Source organism: Pseudonaja textilis, chromosome 2 (genome assembly GCF_049901715.1).
Source record: "Pseudonaja textilis isolate UNSWEBS1 chromosome 2, rPseTex1.2, whole genome shotgun sequence".
NCBI classification, from domain to species: Eukaryota; Metazoa; Chordata; class Lepidosauria; order Squamata; family Elapidae; genus Pseudonaja; species Pseudonaja textilis.
This window is the reverse complement of record NC_141991.1, coordinates 146,978,616-147,003,282: the sequence shown is the minus strand read 5'-3', so window position 1 is coordinate 147,003,282 and position 24,667 is coordinate 146,978,616. Positions and strand designations below refer to the sequence as shown.

Below are 24,667 nucleotides of genomic sequence, written 5' to 3'. Positions count from 1 at the left end.
AAGGGGCGGAGTTTTATATTCAAAATGGCAACACACACACACAACATTCGGAGAGTTTACACAGCTCACAGCCGGGAAAAACACTGACAAACTTGTTGAACTTCGAATAAAAATAATAATAAAAAGTGCGGTGAAACCGGCCCAGAATTTGCCCTCCACACGCACCGCAAAAGAAAGAGGGGAACTTGGCGGTCCCCCAACATGGCGGTGCCCAAGCAGCCCTGCCCACCGAAAATGGCGGCGCCCTAGTGGGAGGGGTTCCGTACAGAGGCCTCGTTTTGGCTCCGCCTTCAGGCGCTGCCGAGGAAGAGAGACTCCTCACAGGCGCAAGATGGCGGCTCCCAGGGCGGCGTGAAGGCGCCTGGAGCCGTAGCTTGCCCATCGGTGCCGTACAGCGGGGCTGGATCGAGCTGCCCGTTGCACTTGGAAGCCGGAGGGAGAGCGCCCTGGCTTAGAACTCAGGGCTGGGGAGTAGGCAGGATCAGCGGGGAAGACGCGCCGGGTGGGGGAACGAGGGGGAGGCGGCTTCTCCCTCTCTGCGGCCGCCATTTTCCGTCCGGGCAACACAAGATGGCGGCTCCCAGGGCCGGGCTCTGAGCGGGGGCCGGAGGGGGGCGGCAGAGGGGCCCTGTTACGAGGGGGGAGGAGTAACTGCCCCACGCGGGGTAGTTCCCTCGCAGGGGGAATTGGTGTTGGTTTTGAAAAGGCAGGAGGCAATTGGGGTAATTTTGTATTAGCCCCTCTCTTATTGCAAGGGTGGGTGTCTGCTCCATAGAGATTTCTGTATTCCGGTCGTGCGGGGAGAAATACGGTCATCGAAACTCATTGTCGGAAAGGGAGCCTTAGGAGTTTTTCAGCAACGGGGTATGCCTCTAAGCTGTGACTGCCTCACGAAATAAAAAGGGCAGCTACTTGTCCCGCCAAGAGTTTTTTTTCGGGGGGGGGGAGGGGAAGATTTTATTTTATTTTTTTACTTTTCTTGTTCACAACTACTCCGAATTAGTTTGTTTGCAGCAAAGGAGGTGACTGTGACCCGGTGCCCGCGGTGAGGGGGTGTCATAGTAGTTAGAAGGATCGTGGGCGTCTTGCCTCACTGGGGAGGACTGCTTTGCTCTTGTCCTCTGAAGAAAGTAAATCTGGTGTTGCTTCCACGAACAGTCTTACCTCGGAAGAGAGACAGTGCATGTGGCTTAGGGGGATCTTTTTTGAGCCACCGCTTGGGATTCAGAACTGATAAAGGGAGCCCTTACGACTCTGCTGTTTTAGAGGACTGATTGCTAGAAAGGCTACTTATTGAGAGTGAGGAGGTGCTTTCTATGGCCTCTCCTGTTGTCCCTAGTGGGGGCTCCCCAACAGGTGTTGGGGCCACTGCAGGGCTGCTGCAGCCCCGCTGGAAGCGTGTGATTGGGTGGTCAGGCCCTGTGCCTCGGCCCCGACATGGACACAGAGCTGTGGCAATCAAAGAGCTGATTGTGGTCTTCGGAGGGGGCAATGAGGGCATCGTGGATGAGTTGCATGTCTATAACACAGGTAAGGGGGGGCCTGAATGGGCAACAGTATTTAGGGTATTCGTAGGACCAGGGCACTGCCCCATTTGGGTCCATTGGGCAAAAGATCGTCTATAATTGGTCCCAGAGTGATTTAGTTCTCCCATGAACATATGATCTCCAATATCTCTTGTATAGAAAAAAAAGTATCTGCAACTACTGTTATATATTAGCAAGTTTCTATAAGACCCATTACATTTGTGTAACTGCCTTCATTTTCTCAAAGTGATTGGTGTATGGAAAGATAAGTAAGTGATAGAGGAGAGAACTGTAAAGATGAAACAATGGTAAAGTCTTCTTTCTCATGAATTTTCTTCAGCCTTTCCAATGTGATAACTGGCATGTGCCTTGGAACAGCTATTAGATGGAATTCTAGCATCTTCACATTGGAGACCTTTTCCGTTTTACACGCTTGTGCTTGGCTTGTGTAGGAATTGATTTATTTTTGCAGAAAGGACATAAAAGCAATGGTTTTTTGGCTGAATGCCCATCAGACTAGCAACAGCGTACCTCAGGATTGTTTTGTCAAAACCATAGGAGTTCAAATCATCAGTCTTACAACAATGTGGGAGGTGGAGGAATGAATAGTTGGCAAAAAGAGAAAGATCTCTGCCAACTTGATTGAAAGCAGAAAAATATCTAGAGAACTATCCGTCAATGAAGCCCGTGAACCAGTTTTGAACATAGCGCAGGGTGCTTTAAGGACACAAAGTTCTTGTGCTTTCATATTAATCTGGCGCTTTGTGAGTAGCCGTGCAACTTTGCTTGGCATTGTAATTTTATCTCTCCTTGCAGTGATAATACACTATTTTCCCTCATGGACTCTCAAATGCACTCGTGATGAGATGGCGGGGCAGTGCTCGTAATGCTCGTAGGAGCTTTTCTTCCCCAAGGACTTGGCGCCTAAAAATTTAACTTTTGAATGCTACAGCTCTTAACCCTTTGTTGCCTGTTTTTTCCCCTTGGCTTGGATGCGTAAGAATGCAACTGAACTGAATGCCACAGTAATGTTGTGGTAGGGAGCAAATGCTGGAACATTTCACATTATAGCTAATTGAGAGGGGTCAATTTATCTTGAGTATCAGGCTATTAATTGCCTGTAGTCTCAATTCTGGTTGAAATTGCCTAAAATAGTTCAGCACCTGGGTTTATTTATAGTGCCAATTGGAAAAGTTGTGTTCTACCCTGCAGATATATGCCATCCCTACCTAGCCTCTATATTTTTAATTAAAGTTTAGCGGCTTGTAAAGTTGAGGCTTTACTAATTGAGGGGAGCTCTAGATAGATGATCTCAAGATTGATGGTGTTTAGACTCCTTTGGATGCGTTGCAGGAGACCACAGTTCCGAGAGAGTTAGCACAGTTTTTCTAGAGAAAGAGTATTGGTTGGTAAAGACTGGACTTGGTTTACTAGTCTCATTTTCAGTCTCGGTAACATGCCAGAGTAAGGTTAAGACATGTACTCTGTTAGTAACGGAAATGATAAAAGTAGCATTGCCAGAGTAAGGTTGCAGAGGATAGCTACAAATATTAGCTTTGAGAATTAAATGGAAGAATTCAGATTTTCACATTGTTAATAAACTCAATAACCCTCATAATATCATATAGATCTAATCATATTTTAAAACTATGAAACATTTAAAATAGATATAAGTGAGTAAAGGCTTCAGGCTCATTGTGTATTCTGGAAAAAAATCAAACTCAAAATGTTTTAAAGTCAAAGCAGAAAAATTCTCTTCAACAAAAGTATTCAGATAATTTTTAATTTTTGTTTGAAATTGGCATTTCCTTTTCTTGCATGAGAAGAAATTCTTTAATTCAATATCATACTGTATAGATCCTTTTGCTTTCTGCTTTTTGTATCTTTAGTGCTTTCATGCCACTGCTACCTTGCTGTTAATACAGCCCTTGAGATAAACAGTACAAAAGAATATTTTAGTAACAAACCAAGTACTTGGAGGGTGGGGGGGAGTTTGGAAAGTAGAAGTGCTAGATTGGGAGGCCTATCAAAATCCCAGTAAGTGCCAGTGCAATGCTGGCTAAACAGGAGGGACTATAACTAGTTAAGTCCAAGAATAAATATGTGGAATGAAGCAGTATGTTGGTTGGCAAGCACATGCAGGAGGGAGAATGCCTTCCTCCTCCACTTTTAGTGTCAGCCACAGCATCTAGATATCCAACAGTTGGGAGTCCTCTTACTGTGTAACTAGAGCTGGATAGAAGTGGGTGGGTCTCAGCTTCCTGATTGGCAGCTGCCTCATCTCTCATCTTCTGATAGGTTGCTTCCTTTTGCCTGCTCATTGTAAACAGTTCAGCGCCCATGCCTCTTACTGCTATCTGCTGCATCCATCCAGACAGTTGTCCCAGAGCAGGAAGGAAGGTTTTCTTTTCTCTGACATCCTTTGCTCTCACAGGCTGCTTCCTTTATTTTATGCTATCCTGAAAGACTGCCATTTTTTTTTTGAAAGATCCTGTGTAAATTATTAGTTAAGAGAGCAAATAAGAATATAATTGCAATGATGGCAATCTCATTTTCACCACACACACACACACACACACACACACAAAAAGCTTCTAAAGTGAGTGAGTAGTTCCAATTTTTGTAGAGCTCCTTTATTTGATAAAGTATCAGTTAAGAGAGAAAGAGTGAAATCCTAATTGTCCAGCCCTGAGTTGCTTCCAGAATGTTCTCACATGAAGCTCTATTGTATTTGAATGTAAGCTGTCCTTCATATTTCTTTCTTTTTTTTCCAGCTACAAACCAGTGGTTCATCCCAGCTGTGCGTGGAGACATTCCACCTGGTTGTGCTGCATATGGTTTTGTTTGTGATGGAACTCGTCTCCTAGTATTTGGTGGAATGGTTGAATATGGCAAGTACAGCAATGATCTGTATGAATTGCAGGTGAGTGCTTTATGTTAATCAACTTAGTTCTTTATATTAATTTGCATTGCTTAGGTTAATAATGATTTGATCCTTTATTATTCTAGGCCAGCCGTTGGGAATGGAAGAGATTAAAGGCCAAGATGCCCAAGAATGGGTCCACACCATGTCCCCGCCTTGGCCATAGCTTCTCGTTGGTGGGCAACAAATGTTACCTTTTTGGGGGATTGGCCAATGACAGTGAAGATCCTAAGAATAACATCCCCAGGTACATTGATATGATATGCTTCTACAGTCCAGGTACAATGACTTTTTGCCAGTTTAGAACAGATTTTGTGCAATGTTGTAATGAGCCATGTTCCCTTTTATTTTACTTTTTCTCCAGTTTTTAAGAAAACATCCCAAGTAGTATCAAAAACAAAAACAGCAAAAAACGGGAGAGCTACAATTTCTCACCTGGCCTTCACATTTTCTCTCTCTCTTTTTCTTTTACAGGTACCTAAATGACCTCTATATCTTGGAGCTGCGGCCAGGATCTGGTGTGGGATCCTGGGATATTCCCATCACCTATGGTGTATTGCCTCCACCACGAGAATCCCATACTGCTGTGGTCTACACAGAAAAAGACAACAAAAAATCCAAACTCATCATATACGGGGGCATGAGTGGTTGTCGTCTTGGTGATCTCTGGACCCTTGATATCGGTAAAAGCAACAAAGCTGAGTGGGGACAGATTTTAAACAGGCTTTTAGATAGAGCAGATCCTAGGACACAACAATTTTAGTTCTATCCAAGCACTAGCCAGTTCGTATGTGTATTGTGTTTTGGAAGGCTTAGAGGCTGGACCTTTTGGAAACAATGACCTCTGGTATGTTTCTTTCTCTAGATTCTCTGACGTGGAACAAGCCCAATCTGAGAGGGGTGGCTCCACTCCCTCGTAGTCTGCATTCAGCCACAACCATTGGGAACAAGTAAGTTCCGCTCCTATCCTGACATGTTTCAGACTGATTTCTCGCCCAAATTTCAATTTTTGTTCTTTCCTTTCTTTGGCAGAATGTATGTATTTGGTGGCTGGGTGCCCCTTGTTATGGATGATGTCAAAGTGGCTACACATGAAAAGGAATGGAAATGCACAAATACTCTGGCCTGTCTCAACTTAGGTATGTGAGGAGGACATAAAGGAAGTGCCTCTTTTAACCTTAGTTGCTTGGTATTCTACTAAGAAGCCTGATTTTTTGTGCATATATCTATCAATGCAGACTCCATGGCTTGGGAGCCCATTCTGATGGACACACTGGAAGAGAATACTCCACGGGCACGTGCAGGGCATTGTGCCGTGGCCATTAATACCCGCTTGTACATCTGGAGTGGCCGTGATGGCTACCGTAAAGCCTGGAACAACCAGGTTTGCTGCAAAGATCTCTGGTATCTTGAGACCGGTAAGAAGGCTAGATAGAAGTACCGGCGGGGGGGGGGACTATCTACCTATTTATATATTACTCAGGCTTCTATGACGTTGCAGTCTGTTAAGTCTCATAGGCTTATGCTGTTTGCTTGGATTCTCCTAATTTTATTAGATTTTTTTTTATCCTGCCTTTATTACTTTATAGTAACTCAAGGCAGTGAACATATCTAATACCGTGTTTCTCATATAATAAGGCCGGATTTTGTTTTATTTTTTTGAGCCCCGAAAAAATGGCTAGGCCGTCTTTTCGGCAGTGACTTAATTCCCCCCCCCCCTTGCATCTTCGGGCGGGCGGCGACAGCTTGGATGTTGACCTCGGCGTTGGGTCACTTCGTATTGGGGTCAACGCAGGCAGCACCATATCCGGGTGTGCAACAAAAGTACTTCCTAACGGCAAGCCCCCCCACCATTCCCCCCCATTTCGCATGCTTTAATATAGGCCTTAATTTGGGGGGAGGGGCTTAATTTCATTTCATGCCTATAAAACATGCTGGGACTTCCTATTGGGGGGAGGCCGTATTGTTGGAGAAACAGGGTACTCCTTCCCCCTATTTTCCCCACAACAACAACCTTTTGAGGTAGGTTAGGATAAGATAGAATGCCTCAAAGTCACCCAGACAGCTTTCATTCCTAAAGTGAGACTAGAATTCACAGTCTCCTGGTTTCTAGGACAGCATGTTAATTATTACACAAACTGACTCTATTAATTTCTTAAGAAATTATTTAAGATGTTGAGAGTCATCATCTGTCACGGGAACATAAATAGTGCCAATATTTGAACAAACTGGTTTTCTGTATGGAAAGTTTTAAAATATGATAGAACAGTGAAACATGTTGCTGCTTCAATTACATCCTGAAGTACACATTTCAGGAAGGTGTGCACTTGTGGGTTTTTTTGAACATGTGGATGTTGCTTTCATATTGGAATTTCTGATGGGAACCAAGTATAGTGCATTGCTCTGGATGCATTTTCTGCATTCTTTTACAGAGAATCCAAAACTTTTGGATCTATAGCTTCACACTATAAATCCAAGTGCACTATGGATAATACCAGTGTTACATTGATTGTTCTCCTTATCCCACAAAAAGCAATCAGGGTGTCTAAATTAAAATAGGATCCAATAGTAAAACTAAACTAGACCCTGTTGAGATTGTATGGGTTTTTTATCATGCTTTCCATAAGTAACTTTTAAATTAAATATTTTGATGATGATTGTAGAAGATTCCATCCTTATCCCTTTCTTGGTTTTATGGTGGAGTTTTTTTTGTTTTTTGTTTTGGTCTATGAAACAGTATAATTGCAAATTTCTCAGTCTCAAGCTTTTTAGAAAGCAGAAGGAAAAGTTATTTTTCCTGGTTTTAAAAAATGTTTAGCCAAAGGCATTTTGTGGGAATTAAAGCGGTGGACAGTTAGAACCTCAAATGATACTTTATCAGCCTATCACAAGAAGTTTTAAAAAGTTGTTTGGGGAGGAAACAGCAATATTTTGGTGCTGTATTGTGACTATCTTCAGGGGAAAAATCTAATCTATCCTTTCAAGTATGTGTTTAAACTGGTATGGAAAACTTGTTTTCTTTGGAATGTGGGAGTTTGTACTCTCGTAACAGATAACAGTGGGGCAATTTTCCTAAAACCATCTACCGTTCTCTTTTACCCACAGAGAAACCTCCACCCCCTTCACGGGTTCAGCTGGTTCGTGCCAACACCAACTCCTTGGAAGTGAGCTGGGGTTCTGTCCCAACTGCGGACACTTACTTACTCCAACTGCAGAAATACGACATCCCAGCTGCCTCCTCGCCAGCTGCTAATCCTGTGCCCTCAGTGCCTGTCAATCCCCCCAAGAGCCCTGCCCCTGCTGCTGCCGCACCTGTCCCTGCCGTGCAGCCTTTGGCACAAATGGGTATAACCCTGCTGCCACAGACCACAGCTGTTGCTGCAGCCCCTGCCGCCGCCGCTGCTGCTGCTCCTGCCCCACCAACCACAACAACCATCCAGGTGCTTCCTACTGTGCCTACAAGCCCAATGCCAGGGCCTCCTCCAGCAGCTGCCGCTGCTACTCCTCGTCCACAAAGTAAGGGAGATGTTTTTTGTTTTAATCTAGTCATTTTTTCCCCCCTTTCAAACGCTGGGCTAATTGTGTACAGCCCTTAAAGTCTGAGTTTCCTTCTTAGCAGAAAGCCCTGCTTAGTAAGAGCACCTTCAGTTTGAAAAAAAAAAGGGGGGGGGGACATCTGTTACATGGTGCTTTTTCCTTAATGTCAGTCTTCTGAAATTCTTTTTCTTAAGAATTATCTTAAAAGTAAATAGAGTGGACTTGAACTCCATTGAACACAGTGTACTTTCAGGTTCATATTTCAACGAATATTCTCACAATCCTTTATTTTTCTAGTTGTGCATTCCAAAAATTTAAAGCCACACAGCTGAGTGCTTTTCACATTTTTCCATTATAGGAAAAAGATGAGCTATCCTTATGATGCATCAAAGGGAAAAGATATTAAACTTAAAATGGGATGTTCCAGCCATTCCAGAAGTGTTTCATACTTGTAGTGGTACTATTTGATTAGCTGTTTAGAATTTGGAGCATCTTGCTTACTACTGCTGTTCTATCCTGCCCAGGGCGTGGGTCAATAAAAAAATGTAGTTCCCAAATTAACTTCATTTTGCTAGGATAGTGTTCCATAACTGGAATAGGTAGAAATCTATCACATGCGTGCATCCAAATTGATTTTGAAGTGTTGCTTTAGACATCATTTGCCATTTTGTAGCTTCTCTGTGAAGTCATATTGTGATTCTTAAAGCAACTGTCACTTTGGAAGGCTCAAAGAAAACAACAACCCCAGACTACTTGAATAATTAAAGTACTTCTAAAGTATTTTGGTATATCCCTTATTTATATGTAGTCTAAAATTTCACCTTATTTTCTTTCCGCAGCTGTTCCAGCTGTGCTGAAGGTCACTGGCCCACAAGCTACCACAGGAGCACCACTGGTAACAGTGCGGTCAGCAGGACTAGCTGGGAAAGGCCCAGTGACCGTGACTTCTTTGCCAGCTGGGGTACGCATGGTGGTACCCACACAGAGCACTCAAGGGACGGTAAGTGAAGGCAGGAGTGATGGGGAGCTATGCTGAAAGAAGGAATTCCTCACATCTCATCCTGTCTGTCTATATCATTAATACATTTTCATTGTTATTTGCAAAGAATCCTAGTGGTATTAACTCACTGACTTTCCCCCCTTAAACTTAGGTGATTGGTAGCAGCTCCCAGATGAGTGGCATGGCAGCTCTGGCAGCTGCTGCTGCAGCCACTCAGAAAATCCCGCCATCCTCAGCCCCCACTATGTTAACCATGCCTGCTGCTGCTACCATAGTTAAGACTGTCGCAATGTCCCCCGGCACTGCTACGTTACCCACCACAGTTAAAGTTGCTTCTTCTCCAGTCATGGTGAGTATCCATGGCATGTTTGTTTCTTTGCTCTATTAAATTTATATGCCTCCCATCTCACTCGGAAAAGCCACTTGGGACATCTTACAAAATCATAAATACAGAAAATATTAGTAACACTGAAGATATTAAATACAAAGGCAGGAGTCAGAAAAGCCAAATCGGTATGGGGGCAGTCTCTTCCCAATCAATACACCCACCACCTCCAATGATGAACCTCCCCTGTGAAGACCTTAGGCTAATTGGCAGAATTAAGCGGGGACAGGCCTCACTTACTTAGGCAGAGATATTTCCAAGAATGGGGGGGCCACAGCAGAAAAAGGCTCTTCCACACGTGAGCGTAGACTGAGCAATAGAGATTGTACCATGCCCCTTCTGCCTGATCAAGTGGGGTAGACTGGCCCCATTGAGACAAGGCCGTCCCTCAGTTAACCTGACCTGTGTCAGAAAACACTTTAAAGGTGATTACCAAAACCTTGAATTGGACTCGGAAGTTATATTCCCATAGTATGAATGGTTCACCAGTTTTGTTGGAATTAGTACATGACAAAAAGGATAGGGCAAATACTTTGGATCCTAGATTTACATTTGTTCGGACATGATATTCTTCCGACTAAAATCGGAATTCCGATTTTTGGGGGAATCGGCCCCTCCCCCCTTCTCCTCCATCCCCTCCCCTCGGAGGCCACCTGAGTCAGGAGTTGCTACTGCCGGCGTGGCTCCGCATGGCTCCAGTCCCGCGTTGCCTCGGGAAGGGAAAGGCAAAAAGGAAGAGCTGCAGTGGCGCTTTGCGAAGAGGACTGGTGAAGGCGAAAGCGGTTTTGAAAACGATTCTTGGCCGCCCAGATGTAAATAAACTGTTCTCGCCCGGGAAGCTCATTCTCACGAGTTTAAAAGGCTCATGTAATAATACGCCTTTCTCTCTCCCCCCCCACCCTCCCAACGGGGCGCGCTTCAACGACTCCTCGGGCTGCTCTCGCTCTTTCAAAAGTGTGAGGCGGGAGTCAGTTGCAGGAAAACCGAGCCAAGGGGCGGGGACACAAGTCGCAACCGCAAGGCTAGTGGCGGGCAGAGTGGTGGGGGGGAAGAAGACTATTATTCCTGTTATTCTCGCACTGTGGGGATAGTGTGTGTTTGGGTGTTTTGTTTGTGGGCGTGCGCGCGTGCTGATGCCGGGCGAGAGCTGCCTTTGGGGTTATAGAGCCGCCGCCTCTCGCCGAACTACCCGCGCTGGAGGGGAGGAAAGTGGACCCCATCCCCCCCAGCTGCCAGGTGCCTGCGCGATCAGCCCGGAGGAGCCCTGCCGCCTTTAGCCCGCAGCTTGGAGGATCTCATGCAGGGGGGTGAGGAAGAGCCCAAAAGCACCAGCTGAGGCTTCCATGCAGGGAGGGGTCACTGGGGAAGACCTGGAGGGGAGGGGGGGGAGGAAAGAGAGAAGGGGGGGATTAGTTGAGGTCAGGGCGGGGAGCTGATCGGATGCTTAGCGGGTGCTTAGGCAACCCCTGCACCCCTGGCTACTTTTCAGATTTATTTTTTTTCAGAGGGGAATATCATGCCTGATTTGTTGGACCATGTTCTATCTGTAATAAAAAGTTGTGAGAATTCATATTGCCTCCACAGACTCTTATAAGATGCTTTTTTTCTTTTTAAATACTGACCTTGTTAAACAAACAGGTGAGCAATCCGGCCACCCGCATGCTGAAGACAGCAGCTGCCCAGGTGGGCACTTCAGTCTCTTCATCCACCACTAACACACCTACCCGGCCCATCATCACCGTGCACAAATCAGGCACTGTCACTGTAGCACAGCAGGCCCAGGTGATGACGACCGTAGTGGGTGGGGTAACGAAGACCATCACATTGGTGAAAAGCCCTATCTCTGTGCCTGGAGGAAGTGCATTGGTAAGCACAACTCTTTTGAATAGGGGTTTAAGAGAGGATGCTGGAAATGGAGGCTTTTTTTCTGTCAACTTGCTCTTCATATAAGTTAGCATTTTCAGTGAGCCCTCAGCTTTTTTTATGTAATGCTGAGCAGATGCTCTCATTTAACAGTGTGTTTTGTGTTTATTTTCATGGTCATGATGTACACTGAAGATGGTGCTTGATTTTGTTGTATGAGGTGCAATGACAATAAAGTAAACTAAAACTAAACAGGCTACTCATAAATGATTGCTGGATGTTTTGCTGGTTACATAATTGCTGAGTGAATTAGAGGAAGGGGACCATGTCCCTTTATATTAGAAGATGTAAGGAGTCTTAAAGCAGACTTTCTCTCTTTCTCTGGGGGGGAGCAGATTTCCAATTTGGGAAAAGTGATGTCTGTTGTGCAGACCAAACCAGTCCAGACATCAGCTGTAACAGGCCAAGCATCAACTGGTCCTGTGACTCAGATAATCCAGGTAAGAACGTACAATGGAGGAGCAATGCGAGATGTAACCCCAGTCCTAGGGTGTATGCCATTCTCACCCCAATTGCCTATATGCCTCTTTTTCTTTGCCCACCATTTTTTCCCCTCTAATATGTTTTCAGCTTGTGAAAGGCAAGAATATTGAGACGCCCTGCATTGTTCTGATTCTTGTGTTGTTGTTTTTATGTTCCCTCTTAAGACCAAAGGGCCTCTACCTGCTGGCACTATTCTAAAACTAGTGACTTCAGCAGATGGCAAGCCCACCACAATCATCACCAGCTCTCAGGCAGGTGGCACAGGTACTAAGCCTACTATCCTGGGCATCAGCAGCGTGTCACCCAACACAACAAAGCCTAATACCACCACTATTATCAAGACCATCCCCATGTCAGCTATTATTACACAAGCAGGTGGCACAGGTAAGAAATGGAACTTGATTTACCATAGCAGTTATCATCCTGTTTCATAAGTCTGTGGACCATTGGGTTGTACATCAACCAGTGGGATCACAGCATGGTTGTTGGGAGTGGGGAAAGAGAATGTGTGTGTGTATTCGTATTCTATTTTTTATTTTCAGGTGTTACTAGTAGTTCTGGGATTAAGTCTCCCATCACCATTATCACCACAAAAGTGATGACCGCGGGCACTGGTACACCCGCCAAGATCATTACAGCAGTACCCAAATTAACCACAAGTCATGGACAGCAAAGCGTTACACAGGTGAGCTAGATGACAGGTTGAGAGATGTTAGAAGCCCTGTTCTGACTTCAACAGTTTAATATGAAAAATGTGTGTTTTCATAGGTAGTGCTTAAGGGAGCACCAGGACAACCTGGCACAATCTTGCGAACTGTCCCTATGGGTGGAGTACGACTTGTTACCCCTGTCACTGTGTCTGCAGTCAAGCCTACTGTTACCACTTTGGTCGTGAAAGGAACAACAGGTAAAAGCATTAAGCTGGAGGAAGAATTAATGGATTTAGAGGTTATCTGAGTGCATTTGCTTTCCATAGTGCATCAGCATTTAAACTGACAGGTTTTAGGGCCTATGGACATCTTCCCAGCGCACAGGATCCTCTGTGTGCTGCAAAACTGGCCCACTAACCAGTGGTAAGATTCAATTTTTTTTTACTACCGGTTATGTGGGAGTGGCTTGGTGGGCGTGGCAGGGTAACGATACTGTGAAATCTCCAGTCAGAGGTGGGATTTGCCGGTTCTCTGAACTACTCAAAATTTCCACTACCGGTTCTCCAGAACTGGTCAGAACCTGCTGAATACCACCTCTGCCGCTAACCATGTATTTTTGCCAGTCTACAGATATATGGCCTAGAAATGTGACCAGGAACTTCAGAGCCCATGTTTCTATGTACTAAGGTTACTGAAATTAACCTGGATACCTCTTACAGCAGGGGTCTCAAACACAATTTACCTGGGGGCCGCTGGAGGCAGAGTCTGGGTGAGGCTGGGCCGCATAAGGGATTCCACAAAAAACGTTCAGAGGTCCATTCCCCCTGCGGGCGGCACTAATATTATACTTTCATATCACGGTGGGGGCCACAGAATATCGTCCTGCGGGCCGCAATTGGCCTGCGGGCCGCGAGAATGAGACCTCTGTCTTAACAGAGTTTTACCCCTCTAAGGTTTTCTTTTTCTTTGTATCTTTTAAGGGGTTACAACCTTAGGCACTGTAACAGGCACAGTCTCAACAAGCCTAGCTGGAACTGGGGCACACAATACTAATGCTTCCTTGGCTACACCTATTACCACCTTGGGGACCATTGCCACACTTTCCAGCCAGGTCATCAACCCAGCTGCCATCACTGTCTCAGCAGCACAGACAACCCTGACAGCAGCAGGAGGCCTCACCACTCCCACCATCACTATGCAGGTATGGTTTGGGCAAGCAATGTTTCCCAACAAAATGATGCATACTACATTCAAGACAGCGTGGTGCTCTACATAGCCCACGATAAACTTGCAGCATGAAATGTGGTGATAGATGTTGACACAGGTGGTTTCAAAGAATGATGTTTATGTTTATGATGTTGGCTATTAATTGAGACTCTTCATGTAGTAGAGTGGGTCTGATTATGGTTAGAAAAAAGGATGATGGTTCCTAGAGGGTTCCTAGAGGAAGAGGACTGGTAGCTATTAAAAGCAATATATGAAAACCGGATTCTTACAAGCCTGAAAATGACGCAGGGTTGTGTGAAGGGAACATATTGTAAAAAGGATGTAGTTGGAAGAGACTGTGTACCCGAACAGTTGGATTTTTCCTGTCTGAGGTTTCTTACTGGCTTTTAACTATTATCCAGGACTTGATGTTCCTGATAACTCTTGTTTGGAAAGGATAGTCAGCTAGTACCCTTCAGATGCCTTGGACTTCAAATCCTATAACTCTAGCAGACATGGCCAATGACCATGGAATTGCAGTTCAAACTATCTAGAGAACCAGGCTGCTTTTCTTACAATACAATACCCTTTTTCTAAAACAGTACAAAGTAGCCGTTCTGTTGCAATTCATAGATGTCATGAGAATTGTGGGGAGGTGGGGGGAACCCTAGTAGTTACCTTAGGTATCAGCATGTATTGATTTGAAACAGGCAGCATGCATGTCATGAGCATCTCTCTGTATTGGGCAAGAATAGCTAGCATTTGAAACAGGTGAGAGCTTTTGTCCTGGGATTAGACAAATTGCTGTGCCCTTCTTTTTTATCTAACATGAGTCATGGGCTTCTTTACAAGATCTTTATCATCAAGATCACATGAAGATCTGTGTCTCCAATTACTTTATATCAAAGTATGTATTTTAATCTGCATCTTTAATCTTTTGCAGACTTTTATAATGCTAGTATATAAAATACTGCTTCTCCATAAATGCTTGTGTACGTACATCACACTATAGCCCCTTTCAGGGTAAGCAGTATTGTACAAAGTGCCGAAAAAGAATGAGAAGTGATGGGTAAAGGAATTAAAAATAGATTTTTAAAAATCAGATTGCAGAATTCTATACTAGACTGCATCAGAATGAAAGTACTTGGGAGATATATTTTTAAATATTCCCCAGAGTATATTTCTTGCACGTATAAATGCACTGTGTGGATATTTTGCAGAGGGTTATTAAATTCATATTTCTCCATGATGTAGCTGTAGCTTTTATAAGTGCAAGGACTATTTACTTTACACATGAAAGATAATTTGTAATGCCTGCAGCCTAAAATATAGTTAGCCATACTCTTCTGCATAACAGAATGCCTGTAAATCTTATATGTGATTTAGATATGTCTCTTGACTAGGAGTCTGTCTGCTAACCTATGTGTATTTGTTTCACTCCCCCTAGCCTGTTTCTCAACCTACTCAAGTCACCCTGATTACCACCCCCAGCGGTGTAGAGGCCCAGCCGGTGCATGATTTGCCTGTTTCTATCTTGGCCTCTCCCACCACAGAGCAGCCCACAGCCACAGTCACCATCGCTGAGCCGGGGCAAGGAGAGTCACAGCCAAACACTGTTACACTGGTGTGCTCCAATCCACCCTGTGAAACACATGATACTGGCACAACCAACACAGCTACGACCACAGTTGTGGGCACTTTGGGTGGGCCAGCTCAGTTACAGTTTGTGTGTGATGGGCAGGAAGGTGGTGGCCTTCAGCCCAATGGTCGACTGGTGCGGATATGCTCCAATCCTCCTTGTGAGATGCATGAGACTGGTACTACCAACACAGCAACCACTGTTCTGAGTGCTGGGCAGAAGATATGTTCCAATCCACCTTGTGAAACTCATGAGACTGGCACAACCAATACAGCCACCACCTCCAAAACAGAGAGGGCGCCCTCAGAGCCACCATGCCATACTTTCCAGACCAGCGCCACTGGCACCACTATGACAATAAAGCCCATTGTAGGTACAGGCCAGATAGTGTGTTCCAATCCTCCCCGCGAAACCCACGAGACTGGCACTACAAACACTGCTACCACCACCACCTCAAACATGGGCCAAGGGCAACCTGATGACGGACAGAAGGAATTGACTAACACTTCATGCCAAACAAAGCAGACAGGTAGCACCAGCACTACCATGACAACAAAAACAGATATTCCCACAGAACATCCGTGTGCAGTTCAAATTGCAAGCTTCGTGCCAGCTGCTGGCTCCCCTAGTGCTGGCTCCCCTAGTGCTGCCTCTGGCGCTACCGTAGAGAAAAGCAATGAAAGACCACAAGCCCTGAAAAAAGTCCAGTGTGAATCCCATCATACTCATACCACCAATACTGCCACCACAGCTCGGTCCCTCATGGGCCAGGGGCAGCCAGATGGCGAATGGGTGGGATCTGCCAACCCTCCGTGCCAAACACAGCAAACCAACTCTACCAGCACCACCATGTCTGTCAAAGTTGATGTGCCAGTTCAGTCAAGTGCACCTTGCAAGACCCATAGCACGGATACCAAGGATACAAATCTTCAAGCGTGCTCCAATCCACCTTGTGAAACTCATGAAACGGGTACCACAAATGCAGCTACCGTAACGACATCAAACCAGGGTGCTACCCAGCAGGTGTGCTCCAATCCACCTTGTGAAATTCATGAAACGGGTACCACCAACACAGCCACGACAGCGACTTCCAACATAGCCGTGGGACAGCAGGTGTGCTCGAATCCACCTTGTGAGACTCATGAGACTGGTACTACGAACACAGCCACCACTACCACATCAAACCTGGGAGCTGAACAAAATGAAGGTGCCCAGCACCAGCACCCCGCTGTTACTCCACCCTGTGAAACACAGCAAACCAACTCCACCAGCACCACAATGACACCCAGCATAGGAGGTGATGGCGCTCAGTCTTCCAGTTCAGCATCAGCACAATGTGGCAACTCAGAACTGAGAAAATCTCCTGAGAGAGAACCCCCGGGGATTGCTGGATCTTTGCCTCAGAGCTCAACACCCAGAATATGCTCAAACCCTCCTTGTGAGACCCATGAAACGGGAACCACCCATACTGCCACCACAGTTACTTCTTCCATGGGTGCCAACCAAGGTAAACGAACACTAAGGATGGGTATTAGAAACATGCTTTATGTTCTTATATAGGGATTTTCAGACTTCTCTGGGTAACCTCAGGGATTCCTCGGTACTTTTAATGGTACAGGGCAATATTATTCTTTAACAGTGTGCGCTTGGAAATGAACTGAATAATTTAGGCTACACGGTTCACAAAATGTTTGGGAGACCTGATTTGTGATCAGTGCCTTGCATGGGCCTGTTGTAGATTGGAGAATTTTACAGAATTGTTTGCGGTGTGTCTTGGCTTGTTTCAGACACACTGTTGTTCCTTAGCCAGCATTGAAAGCGGAAATTCATAATAGCATCATATTATATGATATTGTATCCCGAAAAATAAATAAGTTTTACTAAGTTGTATTTTTCTTTATCTACCTTTAGAATTTTTATTTATCCTTGTTTTAGAATCACTATAATCAAGCACTGCATGTATTCAGAAGTTTCGTAGCTCTATAATAGCTGCTTTGAAATTGTAATTCTTTGGGGGCATAGATAAAACTAAATCCGGTATCTCTGAAAAATATTGTCCTCACTGCTGTCAATCATCCCGTACAAAGTACAATTACTGAAAAATGGGTTTATCTGGATAGCATTCTTTACTTCTCTCGGTGCCTGTTCAAACTATAGCCCAGAATTTTCTATAGCATGTATATTCCTCACTTAAAAATTTGTGCAAGGCTTTTTTTCCAATTTTAAGAAGTGTGTGAGATTTGGCCCTAGAAAAATTCTGTTCTCTAATGAACAACTTGCTACCTAAGAATGAGATAGGCAAATAGTAAGAATTTGCCACAAAATTCTTCACAAAACAAACAAGTATCTTATTTTCAGTTTAAAACAGTCTGACTCGGGATGTTGGTTTAAACATTGTGCAGACAGGTTTCAAAAATGTCTTTATTTCTGCTTACCTAACATTTTTAAGTTTGCTAAAGAACTAAGTTTTGTTTTAGATATCCACTTGATCAGATTTTCTCAGTCAGGTGGTAGATAATTCTCAAATGGATCTACCACACATTTTCTATTTTGTAACTTTAGAATGACAAAGTAAGAAGTTGAGCTTCAAGTCACTTTTTCTATATATTAAAGCACTCATTATGGAATGAAGCAACAAAGTTTGGGGGTGTATCCCAAAATATGGAACGTTTTGTTTCAAGTTTCAATCTTTTGAAACAACTATTTCAAATCCTGAAAATTCAGTGGATTCTCACAACCAAAGACCCTTTCTTGCATCTTTGTCTTCACTGTGTAACTTGTTTCCTTTCTGCAGATCAGCCACCTGCTACCAATGGGCAACAAGGGGAACCTGAGATACCGGTGACCGAGAGTCCAGCTGCTAGCAGCCCCAATTCTGCTGTGGTGACCACAGTTTCCTCCACTCAAATCAGAGCTGTCACTACCGTCACCCAGTCCACGCCAGCACCAGGGCCTTCTGTACCGGTGAGAATTAGCGGAGGAACTGGATCTTGTTTCCTTTTTTCTTTGGTTCATGCCAGACAAGAATTGAGATTCCCTAGATGATTCTATAGCTGGCTTTGAGGAGATGGAGTTATTCCTGGCAACCTTTCCTGATCTTAAGTCTGTTGAATCTCTAGGAAAACAAAATGTTGGCAGTTTGCATTCAGCAGACACAGGATTATCATATTAACCCGAATATTTCTGCTTTCCTTCCATTGCTTATACCGGTCACTTCATATTACAGACTAGAAAGAAAGATTTCTGCTTCAAATTGTCTACATGCCTCAGCAGCAGTGTTTCTAGTTCCTCGTAATTGGCTCATTTTAGTCCAAATATGTTACGTAGATATAAATGGATGTAAATATTGCTGTTTCCACAAATATGTGTGCACATATACACCCCCCCAAAATCAGTTTAATTTGGCTCAATGTAATATCTCTTCCCCAAATATATCTCTCAGAATCCTCAAAGAAGAAACAGCATTCCTTGGGGGCGGGGGGAGGGATAGGATAATGGCAAAGAAAAAGAGCAGAATGTGATAGAAGAGGTATTAACCACAACAGTGAAGTGATTTAAGGAGAAGTGATACATGGTGCCTTCTCAGTGGAGACGGCTGGTTTAGCTGAGCCTTTAACCCGATCCAGTGGAGATGCTCCTAGGCCCTAGTGTTTGTATAAAAAGTGTTCGTGGTAGACTCAATGCTGCCTGGTCCAGAATTCACACATTACACCTTTCTATCCATCCTTCCTGTTGCAGAACATCTCCTCGCTCACTGATGTCCCTGCAGGCGAGGCAGTTCCCCCTGTTGAGACTCCTGATGCCACCAGCACAGATTCCCTTCCGGCACCCTCCGAACCACTGCAGCCCTCCATAGAGATGCAGACCGCAGTTGCAACCCCTGAGCCTCAGGGGCAAGCACAGGTCGCCTCAGCTGGCACGCCGCCAACCGAAGGCCCTCTGGGTGAACCTGCTTCCCATCCAGAACTTGCCCCTCCTACTGAAGAGGCACCACCCACACCAGCAGCCCCCACCCAAGAGTCTGTGGCTATGGTGGTGCTTCCCCAGGCCACTCCTGCGGCTCCGCCGTCCTCAGAGGTGGAGCAGTTAGCATTGCCTCAGGAACTGATGGCGGAGAGCCAGGCGGGCACCACCACTTTGATGGTGACAGGATTGACTCCTGAGGAACTAGCCGTAACAGCTGCTGCAGAGGCTGCTGCCCAAGCTGCTGCCACTGAAGAGGCACAAGCCCTGGCCATCCAGGCGGTCTTGCAAGCAGCCCAGCAGGCTGTAATGGGTGAGTACTTGTAGCCTTCTGTTTCCCTCTCTGGAATCTTCTCCACTCACCACATGAGTCAGCCAGGTCTGTCCTTGGTGAAAAGACCTTGCCACCTTTCTTGGGTCTTAGGTAAACATCTAGCCCATAAGAGTTCTTTTGGCTTGCCTGGTCTTCATTGAGGAAGGAGAAAATATCTTGGGCCACATACAAAAATATATAATATAGATTGTATGTATAAAAAATCCTGCTTTTTTATATTGTTTATTATTAAAAAAGAAAGATTATATATACTATATATATATGTATGTATGTATGTATTATACACACACAGTCGATTATATATACTTTCTACCCTGTAGAGCTGCATTATTAGCCATCCAGGGCCTCATACAGGCTGTGACTTGGACATGCCCGATTTAGCTCTTTTCTTTCTTGAACAGGTCCTGGAGAAGCCATGGATACCTCAGAGGCAGCAGCCACACAGGCTGAACTAGGCCACCTGAGTTCAGAGGGCCCTGAAGGACAGCCCACTGCCATCCCCATCGTGCTGACTCAGCAAGACTTGGCGGCCCTGGTGCAGCAGCAACAACAGCAGCTTCAGGAGGCTCAGGCGGCAGCGGCGGCGGCAGCTGCCGTTCAGCAACAGCAGCAGCAGCAGCAACAGCAGCCGCCACCTCCTCAGCATCAGTTGCCTGCCCACTTGCCTACAGAAGCTCTGGCTCCTGCTGATAGCCTTAATGATCCTGCCAGTGAGAGCAATGGCCTCAATGAGTTGGCTAGTGCAGTGACCAGCACGGTTGGGCTGTTACCTCCCACTCCCACAGAGAGTAAGTGAGGCAAAGATGACTGCGATTTTATTTGGCAGTGGCCTTTTAAGAGCTTGTTTCCACTTGTAAGGAGAGGTGCCACAGCTCAGTGACAAGGTGTTCCTTACAATGGTGCTTTTTAGCCAAGGGTAAAAGGGAGGGCCCCCTGCTCCCTTGTTTGAGACAAGTGTCTGAGCAAAGCTGTATTGGGTTTTCCTGGTAGCTAAACACAATTGTTTGATCATGGGATAATTTTATGTTCCAGCTCTGTCAAGACACTTATTACCCTTGGAGATTCTGTGGGTCTTTTAGTTAAATTGGGACTTGGTTCTGTTGCCTGTCTTTTCTTTCCAGTTTTAGACATGGATCAATATTGTTGGGGATCAGGGATCTCATGGACGTTTTTGAAATTCTTTCCCTCATTCAGGCCTTGCTCCTTCAAATACTTTCGTGGCCCCACAGCCTGTAGTAGTAGCCAGCCCGGCAAAATTGCAGGCAGCAGCTGCCCTGACAGAAGTTGCTAATGGGATTGAACCAGCTCCAGTGGTAAGAAAAAAAAATATTGGTGGGAATTTAAGGAATGAGTTTGCAAGTTTTCTAAAGTTAACCTTGAATTATCCATTCTTCACTAGAAACCAGAGCCTCCCACACAGCCTCCAAAAGTGGTTGTGAAGAAGGAAAATCAGTGGTTTGATGTGGGTATTGTCAAGGCAACTAACATGGTGGTGACACACTACTTCCTGCCGCCTGATGATGCACCTGCTACAGATGTGAGTGGCAAGAATATATTATAATTGCCTTATTTTCACTGTAAAGATCCAAATTTTTGCTGCCACGTATCTTTCTGTCATTCCCATAATATCAAGATAATCGTGATGTCTTATTCCCACTCTCTTCTGTCCTCTGCAGGATGATTCAGGAACTACTCCTGATTATTCTCAATTCAAGAAGCAGGAGCTACAGCCTGGTACTGCTTATAAGTTCAGAGTAGCAGGAATTAATGCCTGTGGACGAGGCTCTTTCAGTGAAATCTCAGCATTCAAGACCTGTTTGCCTGGTTTTCCTGGAGCACCTTGTGCCATTAAAATCAGTAAAGTGAGAGCTTTTTCTGTTTTTAAAGTCCCGTTAATTCATCTCCCTGTTTGGGTTGGGGTAACTGAATAATGTTTGTTGCATTTGTTGTCTCCCACTCTTGCTGCAATGCCTTTTGGCTATCATGGTTTTCAACCTTTTTATGTGTTTCTAACACAGAGTCCGGATGGGGCCCACTTGACTTGGGAACCACCTTCAGTCACCTCTGGAAAAATCACAGAATACTCAGTGTATCTGGCCATCCAGAGTCCCCAGGCGGGTGAACCGAAGAGTGCAGCACCTGCCCAGCTGGCCTTCATGCGGGTTTACTGTGGGCCCAGTCCTTCGTGTCTGGTCCAGTCAGCTAGTCTCTCCAATGCCCATATAGACTACACCACAAAGCCTGCCATTATTTTCCGGATTGCTGCCCGCAACGAGAAGGGCTATGGTCCCGCCACACAAGTTCGGTGGCTTCAAGGTGAGTAGCGGTTGTGATGGGACGTTGGAGGGAGGAATACAGCATATGAGTGGGAAGACAGGCTCTTTAAATTAAACCTGTCAACAAGATGAAGAATTGCTACCAGGTCTCAGACTCTTGTAAATATCTGCACACCATTCACTTCCCCATTTTGAGCCTTGGTTTGCAAATGAAGAAAATCTGCCGTGTTGCCTCTTAGATCCAGGCTGGATCTTTATGTTGACATTTCGGGGGTATAATTAAATGGGAAGGTCTCATTCAAAGTTCTAGAATATTATTTTATTGAATTTAATCAATAAGAATTGATGAATTTGTCAGATATTTCTGCCAATTCCTACTCGGGAATGTATCATATTTGGCATGTCTAATATGTGAATCTCACCATCCAGACTGAAAATGTATCTTCAGCACCAGTTGCAGTATAAATTGCTTGGGAAGATAGGTTTACAGAGTTCAGCAGTAGAGACATGCTCAGCAAGCCAAATTCTAATAGTATAACTAAAGGACTGAAAGTCAGAATAAAATTACCCATTTTTTTCGCATGTCAGCATTCAGTTGTATTTTATTCCTAGTTTTATCCCTATTGGATATCATGATTTATAAATAGTTCACATTCATATAATGATTCAATTGGATTCAGGCAATGTTTTGTCTTTGTTTTCGATGTGCGTAATGCACTTTTATCTTTACAGAATCCAGTAAAGATGGATCTATGACAAAACCAACCAACAAGCGGCCGCTTTCATCTTCTGATTTGTGAGTATTGATTGGTGTATCAAATTGTTATTTCAGCCTTCATGTTTCCGTTGTAGAGTTGTGGTGGGTTATGGAAGGGAATATATATGCCCAGTCATTTTGGGAGGAAAAAAATACCTCATAAATTTTCTTTTATGGAGCTAAGCTGTTTGGAGATGAGAGGCAGTTGGTGTAGCATTTAAGGTAGTAGCTTAGAAACCAGAAGACTGAGTTCTGGGCCACCTTTATGCATGAAAACTGGCTGGAAGACTTGGGGCTAGTCAGTCACTCAGCCCAGACCATCTCACCAGGTGCTTATTGGGTGTAAAACAGGAGGAGGAAGGAGTATTAGGCATATTAGCCATTGAGTTGTATATAAAAAGGGTGAGATGAAGATTAAGAAGTTGGTTGCTTGCAAGTACTGATAGGAGTGGACAATTCCAGGGAATGAAAATTTGAACGTTGCCGGTATTCTGGCCAGGGAGAGCATCGCATTCATGACCAAGCAAGAAGTTGGACCTTAACTGTTCTTTTGCATCTTCCAGGAAAAGTGCTCCAAAGAAGCCCAAAGCAGATGGGCAGTGAAGGGAGTCACCAGCCGTCCCCTCTTCCTGCCTGCTCCAAAGCCTCTGCCTGAACTCCCCCGGCCAGCCAGTCACCCTGTGTATGGAGGAAGATGGAACTGCCGAAAGCACATTTCATATACACCACACGGGATGAACTGTTGGGGTGGGGGTGGGGGGTAGGGAGAAGAGATGCTTGAGGCTCATGTGAGGGAGCCCCAAGCAGGGCCATCACTGTGCCATACCCCACCTAGGAAGGGGGAAGAAGGAATGGGAAGTCCTCCCTCACCCTCTGCTTACTGCCCCAATAACATGGACGTTGATGTTTGGGGTGGGCTTGAGGGAAAACTTGTTATGGGGGGGGAGGGGGGCCTGTTGGGTTTTTTTACAAGTTGCAGTTACAGGAATGAAGTTCTTTTGTATTCCCCTGAAACCCTGTGCGTTGGGGGTCGGAGACTTGATCTCTCTGCCTCCAGTTCTTGCCTCTGTACAGACCCTCTTCCTCAGTTTAGTTTTTAGTGTCTGCGTTTGGTAATGGAGAGAAGTCCCTGCTAGTGGGGATGGAGAAGAGGCGACATGGTTGGCCACAGATGCAGCTACTTTGAACATTGGGAGGGAAGGGGCTCATGCAGCTGTTCTAATGCTCAGCGCAGGGTGTTTGTGGCTTGAATCCACCCCCCACCCCTCCTTTTTCCCCTGTACATGGAACAGCCCCTCCTTAGCAGCACAAGCCGGGTGTGTTCTCTCTCTTTGCTCTTCCTGCCTCCAGGCCACAAGGTGGCATGCTATAGGCAGATGTCTTGCCATTCCTCTCCATTGTTTTGTATAAAACTTTTTTTAAGAAAAAAAATGCTTTGGGGGGAGGGGGCGGGGGGGGGGAAGAATGTAGCTGATCCACCAGAGGCTTTTAGGTGAGAGCAAGGCTGGAGGGCAATATTCTTGACATACAACTCTCCATTGCATGGGGTAGGAGTTTAGGTTTCTCTCTGTAGAGAAATATATGCTCCCTCCCCTCTTCCCCCCCACTGGTTGTCTTGGGACATTCCACATAGGGGAGGGTGGGGGAAGCAACAGGGCTTACTCTGTAGAGTTAGGGGAGCTCTATGGAATACAGAAGAAATGCCTCCCCCCCCCACGTGCACCGTTTGCTGTGTTGAGATTGGTAGACAAACTAGCCCTCAGAAAATACCCCCAATGAGCAAACCTCCCTCCCTTGCTCTGTGCCCTGGTCTTTTGTATTATAGTATATTTCGCTGTGTCCCACTTTCCTGTTCAGTCCTTAAGATTCCTTCTGTCCTTCCTATATTTGACCCGATTTATTTTCCACTGAGACAGGAACAGCCCTCATAGGAGTTTACCCTGGCTATCCACCCTGACCTACCCACCCACCCACCCACAGTGCTGCGTATCTGTCGTTTTTGTGCTATTTTGAACAATTAAAGACTTTTTTTTGGAAACAAGACTTGATGTTTGGAAAAAGAACT

At 45.2% G+C, this 24,667-nt stretch overlaps 1 protein-coding gene across 1 annotated transcript; it reads left to right on the top strand.

The window, feature by feature from the left end:
- Positions 1-312: 312 nt before the first annotated feature.
- HCFC1 (host cell factor C1) lies at positions 313-24,643 on the top strand. The gene is made up of 26 exons (XM_026711410.2): positions 313-1,530; positions 4,301-4,449; positions 4,536-4,696; positions 4,924-5,132; positions 5,315-5,399; positions 5,482-5,588; positions 5,688-5,867; positions 7,555-7,965; positions 8,826-8,986; positions 9,138-9,335; positions 11,010-11,237; positions 11,630-11,734; positions 11,942-12,161; positions 12,320-12,462; positions 12,546-12,684; positions 13,408-13,628; positions 15,081-16,779; positions 18,067-18,236; positions 19,011-19,548; positions 19,971-20,357; positions 20,764-20,882; positions 20,969-21,106; positions 21,246-21,431; positions 21,588-21,885; positions 22,578-22,641; positions 23,166-24,643. The coding sequence occupies exons 1-26, from the start codon at positions 1,317-1,319 to the stop codon at positions 23,203-23,205; spliced, it is 6,570 nt and encodes a 2,189-aa protein (XP_026567195.2). The 5' UTR covers positions 313-1,316; the 3' UTR covers positions 23,206-24,643.
- The last annotated feature ends 24 nt before the right edge of the window (positions 24,644-24,667 follow it).

What these genes read in the sequence shown, in the direction of transcription:
- HCFC1 (XM_026711410.2), top strand. Translation starts at nt 1,317, where the DNA reads ATGGCCTCTCCTGTTGTCCCTAGTGGGGGCTCCCCAACAGGTGTTGGG. An exon ending in CTCCCACCATCACTATGCAG is followed by an intron (nt 13,629 to 15,080) that starts GTATGGTTTGGG and finishes CACTCCCCCTAG; the next exon opens with CCTGTTTCTCAACCTACTCA. An exon ending in ACCTCCCACTCCCACAGAGA is followed by an intron (nt 20,358 to 20,763) that starts GTAAGTGAGGCA and finishes TCCCTCATTCAG; the next exon opens with GCCTTGCTCCTTCAAATACT.